The sequence below is a fragment of the Pleuronectes platessa genome, chromosome 12, assembly GCF_947347685.1.
Source record: "Pleuronectes platessa chromosome 12, fPlePla1.1, whole genome shotgun sequence".
Taxonomy (NCBI): domain Eukaryota; kingdom Metazoa; phylum Chordata; class Actinopteri; order Pleuronectiformes; family Pleuronectidae; genus Pleuronectes; species Pleuronectes platessa.
In genome coordinates this window covers 6,738,030-6,759,329 of record NC_070637.1, presented here as the reverse complement: position 1 = coordinate 6,759,329, position 21,300 = coordinate 6,738,030, and the positions used below count along the sequence as shown (strand labels likewise).

General features: G+C 44.1%; 1 protein-coding gene across 2 annotated transcripts; it reads right to left on the bottom strand.

Moving 5' to 3' along the window:
- Nucleotides 1-12,214: 12,214 nt before the first annotated feature.
- Nucleotides 12,215-21,175, bottom strand: pwwp2b (PWWP domain containing 2B). Of its 2 annotated transcripts, none has more exons than XM_053436811.1 (3): nt 20,710-21,175; nt 16,629-18,356; nt 12,215-13,991 (listed from the first exon to the last, which is right to left on the bottom strand). In XM_053436811.1, the coding sequence occupies exons 1-3, from the start codon at nt 20,847-20,849 to the stop codon at nt 13,985-13,987; spliced, it is 1,875 nt and encodes a 624-aa protein (XP_053292786.1). In that variant the 5' UTR covers nt 20,850-21,175; the 3' UTR covers nt 12,215-13,984. The 2 variants fall into 2 exon arrangements, with proteins under 2 accessions (XP_053292786.1, XP_053292787.1); XM_053436812.1 differs by having other exon boundaries at nt 16,625-18,356; nt 20,710-21,174.
- Nucleotides 21,176-21,300: the final 125 nt, after the last annotated feature.

The following is a 21,300-nucleotide window of genomic DNA, read 5'->3' as shown; positions in this document are numbered from 1 at the left end:
CTCACAAACCTCATGGCATCAGATGTTTCCCAGTAAAAGGAAACATTTGTGCCACTTTCTGACACAAACTGTGTCAAAACATGTCAGATCTGTTTATACACCAAAATTAACTTGTGTTTGGTTTGTTGTGTTCAATTGCCCTGATGCTAAAGACGGTGAATGGGGAAAGCAACATGCACTGGGAAAGCAAAAACACTCTCATAACAAGAATCTCAACTCTGACAAATTCACCAACACAACGAGGCAGCAGGAGAATCTCCTCTCAGACGTGTTCACTAGAACTCAGAAATATCTGGAGCCTCCAGGTGAGGGGTGGCGCAGCCGGCAGAGTCAGGACGTAACATGTAAAGGTCAACACTGCCACACCCTTATTGAGAAAATCTCTTAACGTCTTCATTGGCAAATTCTACGTTTAAGGCACCGCTTTTGAATTCTGAGGTATTTGTATTCTTTTTGTCTTTTTCACTTTGCATTACATTACATTTCATTTGGCAGACACTTTTATCCAAAGCGACTTCCGAATTAGTGTGTTTAACAACTATGAGGGGCATATTAGGGGTTCAGTGTCTTGCTAGGGGTTCAGTGTCTTGCCCAAGGACACTACAGCATGCAGATGGAGAGGACTGAGGATTGAACCGCCGACCTTCTGGTTTGAGGACGACCACTCTACCCCTCAACCACAGCATAGCGTCCGTTGTGTGTTAGAAAGTCATCGACACACCCGTTTACTCATGGTGAATCTTCTGGAGGATCTACTGCTGTATCATCACATTGGCTCAGTTGGACGTTCTTCAAAGAAACGTACGGAGCCTCTCACTCAGACATTTGTGTTCTCACATACATCTCATCTGGAGAGTCTCCAGAGAATGTCCGAGGGTTCTCTGGAGCTCAGCACAGGTCTGAAAGCAGCTACAGAAGCTTGCACAGTGCATAAGACTGTCGAGGCTGATGCTCTATCTCGACTTATTAAAGAAAGTTCCTGGATCCGCCCAGTGATGTGGACTCGCTCCAATATTAAATGCTGAGTCATGCCCCACCCCTGCGTAATAGTTCTTTTGAATCTGTTTTGTCGTTTTTGAGAAACCCTGAGGACAGTCAGACAGATGTGAGTGAAACATAACCTCCTTGGTGGAGGTAATTAAAGACGCTCTCATGCATGCTAGTATTTCAATTCTCACCACATCAAAACAATGTTATAAATATACATTAACATGGTTATTATGTAGAAGTAAGATCAAAGGACTAAGTACAACCGTATATATGAGACTTGCATTTACCTTTTTACTATGTGGGATAAATAGAAACGTCTTATTTTTTTATCCTGATTCTGCAGAACATTTGCTCCGGAGTGAACCAGTGGTGAGGATGGGTCTTCCGACGTCAACAAACAGGATCTTTGCTGGAGGTTGAATTGATTTGTTTTCCAAGCACATAAATAATGGCGAGTTTCAAACCGACAAGTTCTCTCCCTCTTTTCAGTGTCTATTTCTTTTCTGGCCAAAATAAACAGTTTCCTATTGTCTGCAGCACATCTCCACAGACACGATTAAGAGGATCAGATGCTGAACCATTATCTGGTTAACCAGGGTGTTTACGTAAACCGGGGTGAAGTCAGTGTGTATCATGTGAACAGTAACAGTATATGGACACTCTGATCTCCAGTGACAACATGGCGTGGTGATCCCCACAGAGGGCCGTTTGATTTTTGGCACCTGTAGCAGCACAGCCTACACCCCATCATCAAAAGGTGCTAATCCACTGGATCCTGCTACCATCACACACACACCACACCCACACACACACAAACACACACACTCACATGCACAACCCCCCCTATAGCCCCTCCCCCCTCCACCGGGATAATTAGATTGCAGTCTGCTCAGAGCGGAGAGTTTTGGGAGCTTCAATGTTAATAGTCCTGGATTAGTGAGACAATGGAGGAGGTGTTGGGATCAAGCTGTGAGGAGGCAGGGTTCACAGATGGGATCACCATAGCTGCAGGGTCGGGCACACACACACACACACACACACAAACACACACGAGTCACCACACGTGTATAAATCTACATACACATTGGAGAATTTACAAAAGGGCCACAGATTATGGACCCACTGTGCATGTGTATGTGCAGATAAACCACACAAATACACATTTTAACTTCACAATGGTATCTATTGCATTGCACAGTCACAGATGAATACTTACCAATCTCCCCCTCTCTGTCTTTCACACACACACACACACACACACACAGAAATGCACAAACACACGTTATCACATCGCAGAATCACAGACACATTTCTGACTTTTAAATAAGATTACAATTCCCGATGTGTGAGTGTATGTTTGTGACTCAGTGAGTGTGTGAGTCGATGATCTTGGAATGTCCTCTTCCATTGTGCCTGATGCGTTTGATGTTGGCAACATGCTGCGGTTGAGAATAATCTAGGAGAGGAAGGAGCAGAGGAGCAGGAGGGATGAATTTGAGAAGCCTCATACAAAAAAGAAAGATGCTGAAGAGATTAAGCCGTGCAGAAAATGCCCCCCCACAGGAGAGGAATGTGTGTGCAATGGTGGAAGAGAAAGATGAGAGAGGAGAGATGGCAGATGGTAAGATAGGTGTCGTATAAAGACATTGACACAGACTGCTAAGAGTGTGTGCCAAGACCCCCCCGTCTACACAACACCTTCCCACACACGTTGAGTTAATATAAGTGTCAACCTGTGACAGTGCTGATGTAGCTGTCCAGAGAATAGCTTGATTGGCACACACACTTCAAAAGAGAGGAGGAGCAAAATTGAATGTCATCCTGTTAATATGTGAATACATAACCAAATGCAGGCACAGGTTGAAAAGTATTAACAGAAGAGCTTTTAGGGGTTTTATGTGCTCCCATTACCGGCTCTGTTAGTGCCTTTTTTTTTATTTGCAAAAGGAATTTTGCTCATATATGTTATCATAATATTTATGATTATTATTAAAGTCTGTGTACGTGTACACGAACATGTATTTGCAAGATGGTCAAGTACGCACAGTACAGTAGTGTAGAATGTTATGTATCAACACATCTTTAGAGCAATTGCTATAATGTTTGTTGAACAATGGGGTTTTGTGCATGTGAACATGATTATGTGTATTTTTATGGCTGCAGCATGGGTGAAGAGCCCAAGACAAATGTTCCATTGTGAGACCATAATGTTTATCTTCAATCTTATACTCTGGAAACAGTGGCACCAACAAAGAGGTAACAGTAACAAATGTAGCGTAGAACCAGGCCCAGTCCTTCAAGGCTACATCCACACTATTACATTTTCATCAACTCTGGGATTCACACTCGTCCAGTTTTACAGCTGCTAGACCGGAGAAGTTTGGAAACACTGCTGGAGCCTTTTTAGTCTGAAAACTCTGGGGCAGCATTTTAATCTGGACGGGCAGAAATGGAGATGTCTGGACACAGTGACGTAAACACTCACAACCTCCTGCTGATTGGGTCCTTTCGATTACGACGTAACCTCCGCTGATTCGTCGGGCTCCTATCACATGACCCCCTTCCGGAAGAAAACAACCAGCATTAGCCGCAGCTCCCAGAACGCAACATGGATAATCAATTACAAACGTTACGGACCCTGTTGTCTTTGCTAACAGCTTTTGTGCAGTTCAATTCAGTATTTTGCACTGTTACACTTGTGCGTAGGAAACAAGCTATTATTTGAGCAGTGCACTTGCCCAGTGTACCTGAGTGGTCACATGTTATGTGTTTTCAGGGGTGTGAGTATAGATGGGGATTAAAAGTATCACAATGCTAAAGTGCACACCGTAGTATGGATGTAGCCTAAATTGCTTGGTCTAGAAAAAGCACTGTTTGTGATTGAACTTGATTATCTTTGATATATCTCTGTGTGATTGCTGTGGCGCTTCACTACCTGGTAACCACAGGGGATTGGTCGGTGCATGTGTCTCCTTGAGTTTCCCGTGTTGAGAAGACGCTGGTATATGTGCGTGTGTTGTTATGCTAACGAGTGGAACGACCTCAGCCACGTGTTGATTGACTGGGTGAGGGAGCAAACGTGGAGGGAGGGTCAATCAATATGAGATAGAGAGTTAATCAGATCATGTCAGTCATCTCTCAGTATCATGTTAAAAATAGCTTTACATTCTACATTAGAGCAGCATTTGAACAGACAAAGGACGGCTGGAAACAATAACAATGTCACATTGAGTCATACTAATACCGTCAATATCACAAGGGCTGGGTGCCAACACAATACTCGTGAGGAACCCACGGGAGTAGAATATAGGGAATAAAGAAGTGACAATACATTTGATTGCAAGTACTTTGTGTTTTTTCTATCACATGGTTGATGTATTTTCCACTGGTACAATAACCCACTAACATCTGGCTTTTGTCTGCAATGGGAATAGATTCAATCAGTATTCACTCCCGGGTTACATGACTCTGCAGTGGAGACAGGTTTTAATCAGATGATCGGCCCTGATAGAAGCGAGACACCCCAACCCCTGAATCATCAGATTGGTATTTAACCTTCATTCTAGAAACATGACTATTTTATTATACATAGAGCTCTAAGTATCCCGAATGATATAAGAATACAGTATACCATAATGTTTAATAAGTACATCATCATTTAAAAAAATACTTCAAAACTGCTTAGTTATTTTGCAAAGTAATGTCTTACTGAGTGTAAGATTATCTTGATAAAATTAATCATTTTAATATAATTTATGATTCATTGTCATTTACATTTTTTGGGGAAAATGGCACTGTAGAATAAAATAGCAATTAAAATATTTTAATAATAAAAACCTCATGTAAGGTGCAAACCAAACCAAAGTTATCTTCGAAATAAATATATATTGTACTAAATAGTAGTTTAAAAGTTATTTTTAATCACATATATCCATTTATTATGTCTTCCACCCATATGCTATCGTATTGTATCTTTCCTGGAACAGTTTCATGATCATTATCAATACCCATATGCAATAAATAAAAATACTTGTGTCTCATAACCATCAGCACACCTCAGCCTCCTCCAGTCTCCATTGGCCTCTAATAAAGTGTTAGGGGAAATGGCCTAAAAGAAACAAATCATACACAGGTTCACAAAGACAGAGGCTTGACACCATGACAAGATCCTAGAGGAAGCTCGAGTCTCAGTGATGGAGTGTTAATTTACAGCCTCCATCAGCGTCATCCCTCGTGTTCGATCCTCTTACATTTCAACATTTAAGATGCAGTGAACTACCCACAAACCCAACACAACCTTTACTCGACTTCATGTGCCGCAGCTCCCTGACAAAATGCATGAGCGTCAATCACACATGCGGCTGTTACGCAACCATCGAGCCGGCTTAGTCGACATTATCCTGTCATTTTTCTGTGTTTTTTTTCTCACACAGATGCCACAGCCTCTCTTCCTCCCTGACACTCTGGTGATTCCAAAACCCTTAAGGAAGTTTCGCCTAACTGTGGTTTGAACAGAGAGCCCCGATACAGTGAGGAGGACAATGGAGGAGGTGGCAAACAGGAGGTTGAGAAAGAGACCAAAGAGGAGGCCAGATGGGAGGGTATACACACGGCCGAGACAAAGGGCAGAGTATTGGTAAATCTATTTGGGAAAATGCGAATAAAACCACCTGATGTTTATGGAATGCTTTAAAAATCGATGTGATGGAGAGATGCTGAGGAATTGCTCATGACTTCTCCATGTTTTTATCTATGTGTGTGAATGCCCATCCCCCCCTCTATTCCCTGCAGTGAGAGCAGGCAGGCTGGTGAAGTTGGGGGGCAGGGCAACTCTCTCTCTCTCTCTGGAGCCCGCTGACAGCTGCTCAGGGAGGCCTGGGGCTGCTGGCTCCGAGTGGGCTCAGCCACAGCCACATCCTGGAAAGATTCGCTGGAGAAGTCATGCATGCTCACGGCCACGAACTGGAGCAACCTGAAATAAAGACGGCCTTGACAAAGACGTTCTGAGTGTTTACTCAGTCTATCCGCCTGTGTTAATATTTGAGGAATCCCAGGGTGGTGCCCGGGATGAGGAGAGAAATATTACACACACACACACACAAGTGCACTGTGTTTAAAGGGTTTAAAGTCCATCATAACTGACGGCCGCTTCCTGTCCGGGGCCTTAACTGTGATTAGCCATGTCGCATAGCTTGACCCCAAGACCGTCATGTAAATGGTCGAGTGGAACCGCACCCAAATCCAAGAGAAACATACTGTCGCTCGTCTCTTCCTGGAAATCGCTTGAGGCCACTTTGGGAAAGGCTGCATATCCGGCAGGAGAAAGTCAGAAATAGTATAAGGTGGCTGGTGTTGAGGACCATATTAATGCTACGGGTGAATATACTTTGACTAGGAACATCACTTCAATAGCCAGCTTTCAGATATTTTAGTTTCCATTATTGTTTTCACCTTCAAACCAGATAACGTATAGAAAATAGCTCACAGAGAAAGTGTTTATTTGACTTATTATACATTATAGAGAGGGAGCAGGAGGCGAGCAGCTCCTGAAAGCAAATGAGACACTGAATTGATCAAACCTTCAAATGATTAACCTAGATCAATAAAATGACCCAATTCAAAAAACAAAAGGCTGGCTAACTCTGGCTGTCGATGCAGACGACAGGAGGGAGGAGCGGCTTTGAGGCATCGAGGACAAAGGAGGAGACGGCTCTGGCATTCAGCTCTGGAGACGCTCCAAAGGCCGGTTTTTTGAAGCCACCGTGCAATTTGCCCAGCGACTCTGGGGACAGGTGGAGCGCGTCAGATAAACACAGACACGTCGGGCAGGATGGTTTTCATGTTCTTCATTTTTTGTCATGACAGTGAAGCTGAGAATTTCACACTATGAACAAAGGTGCCCTCTGTGTTAAATAAAGTGGAAACTGTTTTCTGAGGACAATGAGTGTCTGTTTGTTTGTCATTTAAGTTTGAATATATCTAGTCCGTCCAAGTGAAGAGGATATTGTGGTCGTGTTTGTTTCCCAGCTAGAAGCTAGTTTCTGCTTGAAAAAAGAAAGAAAGATGTGAACCATGTCATGATAACAAAATAAAAAGGCTTGAAATTATTTAGACACACTTTTGTTACACATGACAAAAATAAAAATCTATGTTTGTATCCCAACTTCTTTTTCATAGAGTTTTTCTTTTCTTGGCTGAAAGACGAGAAACTTTTAATGGCAAGAAAATAAAAAGGCTGGAAATTACAGATTTTGGTCGAAAAAATAAGATATAATAAGAGAATTATAGATAAATAATAATATTTTTACTTTTCATTCTAATTCAATATCGTATGAATGTTCTTATCCAACAAACCTACACACAACAATAAAATACAAGAAAAAACGTATTGTTCAACATGTGAATCTGTTTGTATCATGATTTCTTTTTAAATTTCTTCTTCTGCTCCTGTCTCAACTGGGCTTTCAGATTTGTCAACACCCAGTTAAGCAATAGCTAAGATAAAAACACTGAATTAGCAACAAAACATAAACATAAAATTGAAAAATGTAACAATTGTTAGTTGCACTTTTTACTCATGCTGTACACAGGGCAGTCAGACTTGTCAAAATCCGGTTTTACAATAACTTGCCGACCTTCACCTTAACCAGTCTTCCTTACCACACCTACGCTGCATAAGCCTTATTGTAAGTGAAGTCCTGGAGGACAACTCCATTAACAACCGCATCATGTTACCTCTTTAGCATGGGACCACCCAAGGTGTTTAATCTGGGGGAGCAGACACGTTGTCTGAACAATGTCATGTTGGCTTTCTTAGCCTTGGCTCTCTGTGCTGCGCCTGTTCCTGTGAGCATCCCCTCACACAGACCTCAGACAGGCCAGGCTTCCTCCAGTCTTAATTACGGCCACAGCTTGCATGGAGGCATATCATTAGCGGTAATTGCACACAGCATCCCATCGCCATGTGCCTCCCCGTCTTTCTTTCTGTCCCACATTTACGCTAAACTGATCCGTGGAGGACCGGGGCCCTGCTCTCCATGCTGCGAAGGTGAACGTAGTGTGTGGGGGGGAAGGAGTGATGCAACTGCAGACCCTCCATGTGCGAGCATGTGTTCCCGTCTATCAACTGGAGGAAATCAGGCTCTAAGGCTTGGAATGGGTTTCAAAGAGGCCGGGGTGAGAGCAGGCACATGTGGACGGGCGCTGCGGCTCCATGGCAACTTCAGGAAATACGGGGATTACTGAGAGGCACAGTGTGTTTGTTGTGTAAGCATGTTCATGTGTGTAGGCGTAGATGTGTTTTCATATCAACAGTTGGACAGCTGTTCCCTCCTCCTCGGTTGCCGAACTGGTTTGGTGCACATTGAACCCTGAACTGTAAAAAATGTTTTAATCCAAATGAGCCAAAAGCCTGTTTCCGGAAGAGCTCAGCACATTGCAACGAAAGAAAACGAGCTAATAGACAAAACACGAGAAAAGAAGAAAGCGTCTTCACCAACTCCACATTGAAAGTACAGTGAGAAACATTAATGACAACACATGTTGCATAAACCAAACATGCAGCTTACATAACCAAATGCAGAAATGCACTGAGCTCCCAGAGCCACTGTAGCTATACAAGCTCCTATTCTTCAAGTGGTGGATGAGAGGTTGGTATATTCATGACAAAGCGTATGAATAACTAAATAATCATATTTCTCTGAAATCATTCCATTGTCAAATAAATGAATACATTTGAACAGATATTTTCCAAATCATGATCCACACTAGACGATGATGTTAGCTACACTACAAAGAAACGTACCCCGGGGTGACAAATCTCTCCACAGTGACCACAGTGTCTATTTGTGTGTGGCTGCACAGCTATAGGTTGATCAAATGAGGTGTGATTGTCACTCTGTGTGCAGTCCCCCCCCCCCAATCTCACCTGCACGACGCGGTGAGCAGACACTAAGCTAAAGCCTCAGATGGTGAGGATCTGCCTGTGGCAACACCAGACCTGACTTGAGTTGGAAAAATCAACATGGACGCTACAGCTGTGGGTAATAGGGAGGCAGACGGCGTAATGTAAATGTTTATTCACTGAACTGAATGATATCAATCCTTCTAAAAGATGTTCAACACTGACAGAGACAAGCTGAGGCTCAACTAGACTTCAGGTCTGAACAGCATGAGGCCTTCTCTTTCTGTTCTTTGCATGCGGCTAAATGCAGAAATAATTACAGGTTTCGTGCAAATGGAAAATGTTTTTATATTAAAAGAGTGTAAGGTTCCCCTAAAGAGAAACCAAATCTGTGATCGAGAATAAAGTGGTAATTTCAGGTTAGGTGTCATTTTAGGTGAGGGAATATACCAAGATCAGGGCCTGCCGCCTGCGTTAAAATGAGTAATGTGGAAGAGAGTTTGTGATGAAGAGCCGACAAGGTGTTGGGGTTCTGCAAACATGATCATGTGATCTCTGCAGCGGAGATACTACGTCACTTCCTGCCTCTGTCTGCTGCACCTGGCTGCTCCACCTCTCCTCTGAATAATGCAGAGGATCTGATGCTGCTGTGAATGTGTCTGTGCAGAAAACCTCCTGATGTGTTGTACATGTGTGAAAAGAAAACTACGGGTACTCTGTAGCCAATTCTCCAGATTCTACCCGGATGTCATGTTTGAAAGCTGCTGAAGGTTTTAGCAGTGATTGTAGTAGCAGAAGCATTTAACACCTAAACTGTTCCTACCTGTTTAATACCAAACACCATCTGGCCAGTCCTTGTTACACCAGTTCATGTGAGTGGAGAGTTATGACCTGACTGCTCGCAGACACAGACAGTCAGGTCAGAGTTTGAAACGAGAGCAGGCGTGGGGGTGGGGGTGGATCTACAGCTGAGTGAGCCTCTACAGTAAAATGATCTGAACAGGAGATAGCCGGATGGGGGGGGGGTCAACTCACCTTGACCAGCCTAATCCTCTGAGCAGCATTCCAGTTACGCAACAGACATACTTAACCGCTGCTATTAATGACACGGAGGCTACATGTACAGCTGAGTAGACTGAACGGGTGAGGAGGCCAGGGGGGGAGGGGGGTACAGGTACACTGATGAGCATAGTGGATTTGGGGATTTCAGGCTAGTTTAATATCCACTGCCACTCACAGGTGAGCAGTCACTGTCACCTCTGATACAAGCCTGCAGCCCTTCAATGGATGTGTAAGATCAGAAAAGAGCAAAAGCAGCGGCGCCGTTTCAGCAAATCAGAAACCCCCCCACCCCACTGAGTGTGGAGTCATTACAAAACCTGAGCGCATGTGACTGGGTGACAGCAAACATGTGACCACAGAGAAATCAGAGGCCGGGAGGTTGAGTTACAATCTGAGACAAACCCAAGAGCCCACTCAAAAGGCTGATAGCATGGACAGATAAAAGCTTTACCTTGATTTCTTTTTGCTCTCTTTCTTGAATCAGTTAGAACTTTGATCTGTCCATGCAACTAGCGGCTTCAGCTTCCCGGCACGTTAAGTTAGCGTAGCATTAAGACTGGAAAACAGGGAAACAGGGAGCTATCAGCAACAGCTCACTGATTAGCTGGCCAGATTTCCATGTTTTCCTGCTATGGTAAACTAAGGTGGTTTCTAGCTCTATATGGATCAGCCAAAGATGAGAGCGGCTGATGGATGATGAATGTTGTACAGAAATGAAGCCAAAATATCATGGATACAAAAGCTGCCATGTGACGCATTTGGACCTAGTTTCTGTGCAGGTTTGATCAGGGAAGGGAGCCACGTTAATAACGTTCTATCGATGCATGCGCTCGACCAATCATAAGTCAGTCTCAGCTATCAATCTTGATATTTCACCCTGTTTTTATAACATCAAAAAACGATTAAAATCCAAGCTAAACTTGATCATCAGTGTAATCGAAGCCAAAAATGACAGAAACCATTTTTGGTAAATAATTTAACGTTTACTTTGACTTTTTAATTTGGTCCATGTCCAGTTCACCAAATTAGAGGATGCACTATATGACGGAGAGCGGCCATTGTGATGCTTTGGCTTCAGTTTTGGAGAGCTGGCATGTCATCAATCCTAATATGCAGTCGAGGGTACAAACCAATGAGTCACAAATTCAAAATTCTCCATTCAAACTATTATGTGGTGATAGCATGTAAACTGTATTTAAAAGGACCACTCAAGGAATCACACACTCAGAAAACGAGGGGCTTGTGAGGTAGAGACTAAAAGAGAAAAGGTCAGACATGAAGCAGTAGAGTCTGAGATACGACAACTTTCAACCCTAATAACGGGATTCAAATCAGAAAGGTGCTAAATAGTTGGATTTAACTTTTTCTAAAATGCAACTCGATAATATCTTTACAGGAGTGTTTCAAGACTTTGGAGCCCCGGGCAAAAGGGACCTGAGGGGGCCATGGCATTATCTTCAATCAAACCTCTAAAATTACATCAAAATTGTTGTTGCTGTGGACTCAATTAATCAGGTCATCTAGGTTCATGTTTCATGTTGCAGCTGAATACCCCTCACTTCACCCTCCCGTCCCAAACATGAAAAAGAACCTGTGGTATCTTTAACTGGCTGAAGTTCTCCTTTACACTTGACATCTATTGCACTTCTGTCCGTCTTTGGAGAGGGATCCCTCACATGTTGCTCTCTCTGAGGTTAAAAGTTTTATTTTTTTTGTTGAGGATTTCACACCTTGTTAAAGCCATATGAGACAAATTTTGATTTGTGAATATGGGCTATACAAATAAAATGTGATTGATAAATTGTCATGAAAGGTGTTTAGTTTGTCCAGTCTGGAAACTGTAAAACAACATGGTGGCCTCCGTAGAGAGGACCGGCTCCTGATGTCAATATAAAGTATTTAAATATAAAGGGCTCATTCTAGGGTAAAGAAAACAACAATTAATACAATTTAGATTGAACACACTAGTGAAAACATAACTAGGATTATTTAATTATATGTAACTAGCCAATAATTCCCTTTCACCTAAATCTTAGACTGAACCTTGGGTCCCAGGGGAATTGCCTGCCTTGCCTATTCTGTTGCAATGCCCTTTAACATTGAATATTAAAAGTCACAGACTGAAATCCCCATGGTTCATCAGGATAGTTTTTTTTTTGAGAAATCTTCCTCGAGAGCCAAACACACAATTGTCCACAGTAAAATTGAATATCCCTTTAGAAAGAGGTGATATCAGAGGCTGATCCACAACAGCACAGGTATTGCTTGTATATTTTATTTTTATGTACAGTACATGTAAAAAAAGAAAACAAAAAAGTGGCCAATAACATTGACCAACTAGGCCAACAGTAGATAGCCATGTTGCGCATACACAGGGGAAATCCTGACGAGCGTTTCCCCCCCCAGGGATTACAGAGATGTCGACTCTCCTACTCCTCAATGTGTAAGGCTGCCTGGACACCGGCAGGGCCTGATAGCAAACAGTCAAACCGCAGATTATCAAAACAGGAGGAGTGCGATATCTGCTCCCCTAATAAGCACACCTCTCATTGACAATCAGAAAGCCTGTTCTTCAACCTCCATCTGAACAAACAGCTCCCGGGCAGGCAGGGAGGAGACGGGCTGGTTGGCTGAGCATGACTGACTGTGTGCAATCTTCAGTTAAGTTTTTAATGCGGACCTGGCTGTGCTCGACTCTCGCCTTCCCCGCTTCCCTCCCCCCTATTCCAATAGTGCTGCTTTCAACACAAAGGTCACTAAAGGTCAGCACTGCAGTCTGCTTTTTAGCGTATGACTCAAAAGCAACTGCAGGCTAGTAGCAAACATGTCTTCAGCGCACTCAGCAGTTGAATTCACAGTATTCTTACAGCATGTTATTTCATTTTCTCCCAAAGTCACTCATAAAGCTTTAACTGATAATGCATAGGGGGCTTTGACACATTTGTTCACCCATGTTTCTCCAGTGGAAATGTGGATTTTTGTAGTGTGTGTGTGTGTGTTCGTGTGGTGGATAAGCTGAGAGAGAAACACAGCCAAATGCGAGAATACAGTGTACACAACCATCTGCGTCTGGTGTCCTGTCCCCAAAATCGTACAATAGAAAATAACCACAAAAAAAAAAAAAAATTGTATCTCATGTATCTCCAAGGCCATGGACAGTCAACCACAAAGACTTCTGAACTCCCCCTGCTGCTTATCAGGGCTGTATCTCGCAATAGTGTTTCAGACAGTGAGCTTACCGCAGGCCACCAAGGTACAGATAAAGTGCTTTTTTTTCTTCTCTTAAACATGATGCTTTAAATAATTAAAGTGATGTAAAAATGGTTCTCAGGGATAAGAGGGGCAAGTACGCTGATGTGACACAAAATGAAATGGAAATAGAGATACAACATGATTGTGGAGAGGAATTGAGTTCAGTATAAACACAACCACAAATGCAGGCTACAAGGATGGAACACTGTGATCGCAAGGACAGCTGGAACAGTCACTACTGTCTCTGGATGGAGCCATTCACAGTTTGACAAGTAAAGAGGATTCAGGGTAAGACTTTTTAAATCATGGTAAAATGTGTCATGGTCCAGGGGCGGGGCGTCCTCTGGCTGGACGAGATGGACCTCGTGACTCGTCGGTGGTTGAGGACCGTGATAAGAGCAGCAGCAGTTCGGCAGGTTTTTGCGAGACTTTAGTAGAAAGGTGTACTTAACGGATCATAATAAAACGATAACAGATAATAAATACATTCGGGTCTTTGTAGTGTCACTGTTCGGCTCTATTGAAATATGATTCAATCTAGAAAAAAAAAGAGGAATAGTTTAATTCATGTGGGACCATGTGATGCCTGGCCTTTTTCCTTTTGCTCCTTTATCCAGTCCCAACGACGCTCCACCTTGGCGGCCATTTTCCACAAGCCTTGTGAGAAAAAAAGCACGGCATATAAATAGTAGCCGTGGCAACCGCACGTACTCCCTCCTGGGTCTTGATGACAGAGTCTGAGAATTCAGAAAAACCTCGGAGACCTCTCTGCAGTCCTCAGCCCCTACACAAGAGAGAAAGAAGAAGAAAAAGCGGGAGAAGCAAAGGCAAAGTCACAAAGAGCAAACAAAGCTCTGCAATTCTTGTTCACCATATACACAGCTCGACAAAGGGAGAGATGTGCCTCTCAATATGTGGAGTTTGTCATGTGCAGATTACGGAGCAGTGTGAAGTGAACGTCAGCTACTTTCCAGCCGGCGGAAACCTCTGTGTAGCTGACGGAGCAAGAAAGAAAAAAAAAAAAAAAAAAAAGCTTCCTTTGTGAGCTCTGGAAAAAAGGACCAAACATAGACTGGTCTTAACCCCTCACTGTTTATTCTCAACTACTGCTCCTCTAATGAGGCCTTCAGCAGAGTTAACAGAAGAGCTGGGAGCTGCCTGACTCCCTCTCATATCACTCAAAGACAATATTTAACCTTTGAGTGTGAGCCAAGGCGAAGCAGGTTCACTGAACTCAGAAACCGGGGGGGGGGGACGCCCATATCATCTGCCACTATGAGACAGAAATGATATTTCTAGGCCCTCATACTGGAGCAGTGTATTTAAATTGCTTTCACTTTACAGCACTGTTTGTTGGGACTCACTTCTGAAATTAGCAGTTTTAACAAGCGATTCCTGTTGAGGAGTCAGCAGTACAGCCAGTGCCTTCATTAAAGCTGCCCCTAATGTTTGTTTTGCCCCTTTCAACACAGCAACTGCTCCACGGCATGCATGCAGCACACACGGCAGACCTTACAAGTGTTTGTTAAATAAGCAGGTTGCCCACGGAGTTGTTTTCACTCAGCACAACCCCCCCCCCTCGAGTTCACACACGAATATCATCAAATGGGATCATTTATAGAAATTTAGGAAGGAGATGGGTAATATGGCACAAATCGTGTTTCACAATTGACAGCCATTTACTCAGTAATGACAATGATACCTTTACAAAAAACAGTCCAGCACAAGATCCTCCATTCTCATGGGACTGCTTAGGAATTCTTTATAATGAGAAATAAAATGACTGACGGGCTCTCTGCGTCTCCCAAAGTGAGACACTGTGTAAGTAGATTTGAAAAATATCTTGATGGCTTCTAATTCAATTTACTGGATATTTTAGAGTAGGAAGTGCTCGAGGCAAATCAGGGTTTCAAAGTATTCTACAGGGCTCTAATTTCCGGCATATGTCATCTGTGACAAATAGGATGAATGGATATTTGCTCAAACAAATGTCGCTCTGTCTCTCTGTGCTTACTAATAAGCCATTTTCAGACGTGAATTCAAGAAAATGTCTATAATGTTTCCATCAAACATTTTGCGCAGTTTGCCTTTCCCATACGGAGAACGTGGCAGCTACCGTTTACTGCACATCGCCACAAGCACCGTCCCTAATAAGCAAAAGCTCTTGAATATTGTTGTCTTTCGAATTTGATATCTTTCTCTCCATCTTCTCTGTGTGTTGCACCTATTTTTCCTCCCAAGATATTTCTGTTCTCCGTTTTCATTTTTTGCATCCGTTACATCATCACCACGCCCACCTGCTCGTACTGCCTGGACCCACTGGCGTTTGCTTGCTCACATAAAGCCCTATGCAATATATCTGGAGTTCAGTGCAGATCTGAAAGCAGCTTTACTGATCAAAGAGCAGGTGAACAAATCTTTCAAGTTGCAGCAGTATTTGAGATAATGACAAACAGAGACAGTGATCAGGTCATCGGCAGCTAATTAATGCTAATTCAGTGTGCAGCTAGATAACAGTCCAAAATAAAATTCTGGTTGGTATCAGATCCATGAGCTCGTTGCTTAACCAGCGTCTGCACTTTGCCAAAGATAATGTGTGAGGAAACAGACTCTCACTCTGTGCGACACCCACGTACAACTGTGATTCATTCTGTAGCTCCAGTAACTGCAACCGAATGATAAATCTTCTTTTGTCAAAAGACTGCGTCACAGTTGATTCAGTTACATGTGTCAAGTCCCAGAATCTTCAGTCAACCTTCATTCATATCAAATCAAGTTTTAAAGCTGAGCAGCTTGATAGTTTTTTTAAACAGGACATCCATATTTAGATCATGTAGCTAATGAAAAGGATGATGGAAAAGTCAGGAGGCTGGAGTTGATATTTCAATGTGTCAGAAAAATGCTCTGCTGCTATATCTGTTTGTTTCCGAATTGATGAAGCGTATTGGGCACAAACAGTTATTTTCTACACCCCAAAGAAAAGAGATTTGCATGGATTCCGATTGTAAAAGGTCAATATGGTATTGTTTCTCTTGTTAGTACGCTCTTAATATTGTACTTTTCAGATAAGGGAAAGCCCTCGCGCATCTAATAATCAGACAAATTTGCCAACATACAAACATCTGAAACTTTGTTGATCTCAGAACTACTTGTTGGCGCAATAACCACCTCTCTTTATACAAACCCACACAAATTACTGTGATGTGTTGTTACACATACAGGTTACGTAAACTGGTTGGTCGGAGATTATTAAATAATCCAATATACCAACATAACTCTAATAAAGCAGGTGATATATAAATGATGCATTTAGTAACTGCTGAGGCTTATTTATGGTCTTAAAAGCACATGGAGACGTATTGTTTAAAACTATAATTGTAGATGGGAAAAAACAACATGCCAAAGCTGTGAACTAACCTACGTGTCACAGTGGGAAAGCAGTGACGTAATCTCCGGGCTCATGTGACCCACAGCCTTGGCTGCCTCCAGGATGGCTCTCCTGTACATCCCTTTCTTCTTTCGGTTGAAGCGGGACCTGAAGAACTGTCTGAAGGGCGACAGTTTGGCAACGGAGAGCTGGGAGGTTGTGGGCGAACCGAACCATGACACTTTCGCCTGGGGCCATTGCGCCTCACAGCTGGCCGTCTCCTGTTTGCGGGTGCCGCTGATGCTGAGGACGCGCGCTGGCCACCAAGGGAAGCCGTGGATCTTCCCCCAAACAATGTCTCCCACCGCCACAGCGTGACCCTCCTCTGTTACACACTTTGTCATGCTGCGTGTGTGCAGCCGCACCGTTAGTGGTGGCACAGTCTTACAGTCCTCTCGTGAAGGAACCGACGATGAGGTTACAGAGAGGTCTTCACCTGGTGCGAGATCACACAGCTCAGGTGAGGTGCCGTCAGAGCTGAAGGACTTGGACTCATCTAGACTGTCGCTGCTGCAGACGGACAGACTAGAAGAGTCCGCTTTACGTTTACGGAAATTAATGAGAAGGGTAAGGTCACTGTGGCCCCGCTCAGCCTCCTCTCCAGAACTCCCTGACCACAACTCCAGAGAATTCTTGCCTTCCCCCGAGTCTTCAGAGTGGGGGAGGCAGGGGCCGGTGACCCTAGAGCTTCGTCTCCTACTGCCTTCTACAAGTTCTGCCTCATACTCGACTACACTCTCCTCCCCATCTCTCGGAGGGGGTCTCAAGCAGATCTTTGGAGAGGGCAAGTCCTGACCCACGGTTGTGAAAGGTCTAGTAAGTTTGAGTTTGGGAATGGACACAGTGAGGCCAGACCTAGTGGCATCTAGAATGTGCCGTTGTTCCTTGGTGGGATCAGGAAACGCGTTGCCATTCTCACCCTCGCCATTCTGCACCAGCTGTTTGGGGCAAAATGGTTTGACTGAACCGTGGACACGTGAGGGGATCTTGATGACCTCCCCCTTGCCCTGTGGAGTGCTGTAGGAGATCTTTATGACAGGACTGTGGGGGATAATCACGTCACTTCCGGGAAACTTCTCCACTTCAGCTTCCCCCCTTTTGTCCTTCCTAAGGCGCTTGCTGTCAAGGGTGGTGCCATTTTCACGTCGTTTAGTGTCCTTGGCTGCAACGACATCCTCTTTTCTTGACAGCTTAGAGGAGATATCTTTGTCATCACCATCATCGTCACTATGTAGTGAATTTTCTTTTCTAGACGTCTTAGTGTTGGTCATGCCATCTTTGCTGTCTTCATCACTATTCAGCGTGTTCTTGCACTTTTCACACAGTACCTGCCGCGGCCGCAAACGGATAGTGCTCATGGTCATGCGGCCAGGCTCTCGCGTTCGCCTCTTCTTTCTCTTGATTGGTCGAGGAGGAGGTTGGGGTACCCATTGGCTGTAGCTGTGGCGCACCCATAATGGCTGAGGGAAGGGGGCTCCTTCAAAATAAGGAGGATAAAGAGTCTGTCCAGCTGGCACTGGTGTGGGGATGGGGCAGGTAGGAGGTGCAGTAGGTGTGCTGCCTTCGGGGAGAGTGTCCTCATCCTTTGGTCTTTGTGAAGTCTCGCTGGGAGAATTGGAAACCAGCTCCTCACTCGGAACTTCTGGGATTTCACAAGCTGGTTTGGATATTGGGCAGTCCCCGAGTGTTGCTGTGAAATCCGGTAGACAGAAGAGCCCGGTCCTGAGATGAACGAGAAAAAGGACAAAACAATAAATTAAAAACTGAGCGTTTCATTCCGCTTTATTACATTTATTTATCCCAAACATGCACAGACACACTCATGCAATTGAGGCAAATTTGTCCTCTGCTTTTAACCCATCTGGTGCACGACCTAGGAGCAGTGGGCAGCCATGTACGGCGCCCGGGGAGCAGATGTTGGGGGAGTAAGGTGCCTTGCTCAGGGGCACTAGACAGTGGGGTAGGGAGAATCCTGTTGGATTTTTGGACAGATCCAAGTGTTGTCCATCCAGGTAGCCTGCATAAAGATTCTTGTTACGAATGACAAACATTTCTGGAATTTTTAGGTTTAGAGAATTGCTCTACAAGAATGATACTATAATGCAGTGCTTGCATTTCGCTGTGTTTGATAACTAGTCAGGTGGGATAACACAAATCAAATACCTCACTGTTTCAAAAACGAAATTAGAAACCAGAGCTGTTCAGAGCTTTTTCCCAGTGTCCCACTTGGTTTAACTTTGACTGGACACACTGACGCCACTCTCCTTGTCACCTGTATGCAGAAAATTCTTTACGTGTGGGGGTTGGGGTACGCTTACAAGCAGGCAGGCATCCTGCTGCCTCAGGCAAAAATGGAGCAATCGTATCACTGACTCTCTCTGAGTGATTTTATGTGTTCTTTTTCGTTCTCTGGGACCAGCAAACATGTCCAGAGAAGGCCTGACTGCCAAGTAGTCTTTGAGAAGTGCCTGGCAGGCAACAGTAACATGGCTGTGCTGCTTTAGTAAGGAGACAGCAGACAAAGAGACTACAGGATGCCCAGGAGCCCCCCCCCCACCTTCCCCAACATCTGACTGAACAAAAACAATCCCATGAATCACTCGGGATTCAGAGAGGTAGAGAAGGAGCCAGGAGATTTTGGTTTGTTTTTGCATCCGTGTCTGCTCAGGGCTTATGGGAGGCGAAATTATTAATTAGAGCACATTTGGGGAGCTTGTTTTCCTCCCCAGGAGAAGTAACTGGCACGCACCTCCGGATGATGGTCTCTTGGTGAAGCTTGTTCCTCTCACCTTTTTTATATGTGCCCCTTAAGCGACAAAATATTAGCCTTCACTGCGACTGACATGACACAAACAGTGCAGTCTGTGACAGAGAACACAAAGTGCTTGTTAAGCACAGTGTAAGGACACAGCATAAGACCAGCCATGATTCACCCCACGGATGCCATTTCACGTTGTGTACAGTGTAACTAGAGGTGGAGATCTGCCTGAGTGATAGGCCTACCAAACCTGTGGGAGACAATGACAGGAAATGTATTTCCATTAGCTGAAAATTAAGAAGTAGTCAGATTTTTGTCAGTGACTAGGCCTGAAATATATGGGCCTATTTTGGGTTATTCCAAGGCCTGCCTTTTCCCATTAGGCCGAGTTATTTTCAGGACGAGTACGAGCTCTCACATGAAAAACCATCTTAGCATACTAAGGGGCAAAGCTGGTCCGATTCTGATTCTGCTCATCTATAAATAGTCTAAAGCCCATGGCTATTAAGGTGAACCACACTAAGAGCAACGCAAGGCCTATACATGTGACACACACAGAAAGAGGTAGATAAGACTGATATGTCAGAATTACACTTCTACAGGTTCTCATTTGAACAGAAACATTTGATTTAAAAGGGAAAGAAAGGAGCTGCTGCTGTCAAACACTGTTTAACATGGTCCTTGGATCTGATCAGGGAAAACAGATGTGATGTATCAAATCTCACATGACATTTTCTATTGTTTCTATACACCAGGGGTGACTGGAAATCAATGCAATCAATCCACTTCTCAGAACTACAACTGTATTTCATATCATTTCATTAGAGTATCACTGTACACCAATGTTGTGCACAATGCACGACCAGCATGTATAAATACACCAAAACGTCCCTGATGTACAGAATACTGTTCAGACAGGGCCTACTCCATACGTTTTAGCTGCCCTGACTTTTATCAGGCTAACAATAAGCTAGACATGAACCCAGTGACATTTGCAATGTTTAAAAGAAGACATTCAAAGACCTGTGTAGACACAGTCACTATCTTCACACACAGGTTCACACCACAGTGAAACAGCGCGTATTATCGCCTTATTGTGGCCCAAAATGAGAAGAGTTTGCCATTAGCCAGCAAGCTAACAGGAGCTACCTTGTCAGCTACAATAACCCATACGTCTTTTGTATGGAGGCCCGGTTAGCTTACAGCTAGCTAGCTAGCTCAGCTTGTTAGCACCCGAGGTACCTTAGCCGTTAGCAGAGTTGAGCTAATTAATTTCAGATGTAAATGTATAAAAAGAATAAAGGGAGCAACACTTACTTTTTGCCGCAGTCGAGTAATATGCCCGTGTAGCTCCTCTCTCGGTAGGTCAGCGTCACCACCAGTGTATCGTTAACTATTTGATCGATAGTGACAGGTACCCGAGAGCCGGCCCGCAGCTCCTCGGCCGCAGCCTCCATGTTTCCCTGGGTGAGGTGTCCGGCTCGGCGGTGCTCGATCCCGGCCAAGGGAGCCACGGTCGCGTCGGCCAAAGATCCGTCTCCCCTTTGCTTTCGGAGCAGGAGGCTACACCAGGGCAGAAAATGACGCCATCACCCCCACCAAGTAAATTACAACAGCACTGGCACCGCTGACATCACGCTCTCTGTGCTGGCGGAGCAGACAAGCTCCCAAGACAAGGCCGACCCTTTCCCCGGCGCACTCCGGCTGCTTTGACGCCATTCATCACTCCCGACTTTATCTCGGGAATGTCTCTGTAATAGCTGCGAGTTTGTTGTTACGTCTTTACGACGGATTAATGATAAAATCTGGATTCATTCTCTCACATCAAGCAAACCGTGCCAGATATTTACTGAAAACAAATATTTATGGCCTGTTTAACAATCAACTTAAGACATCAGCAGCTTCTAG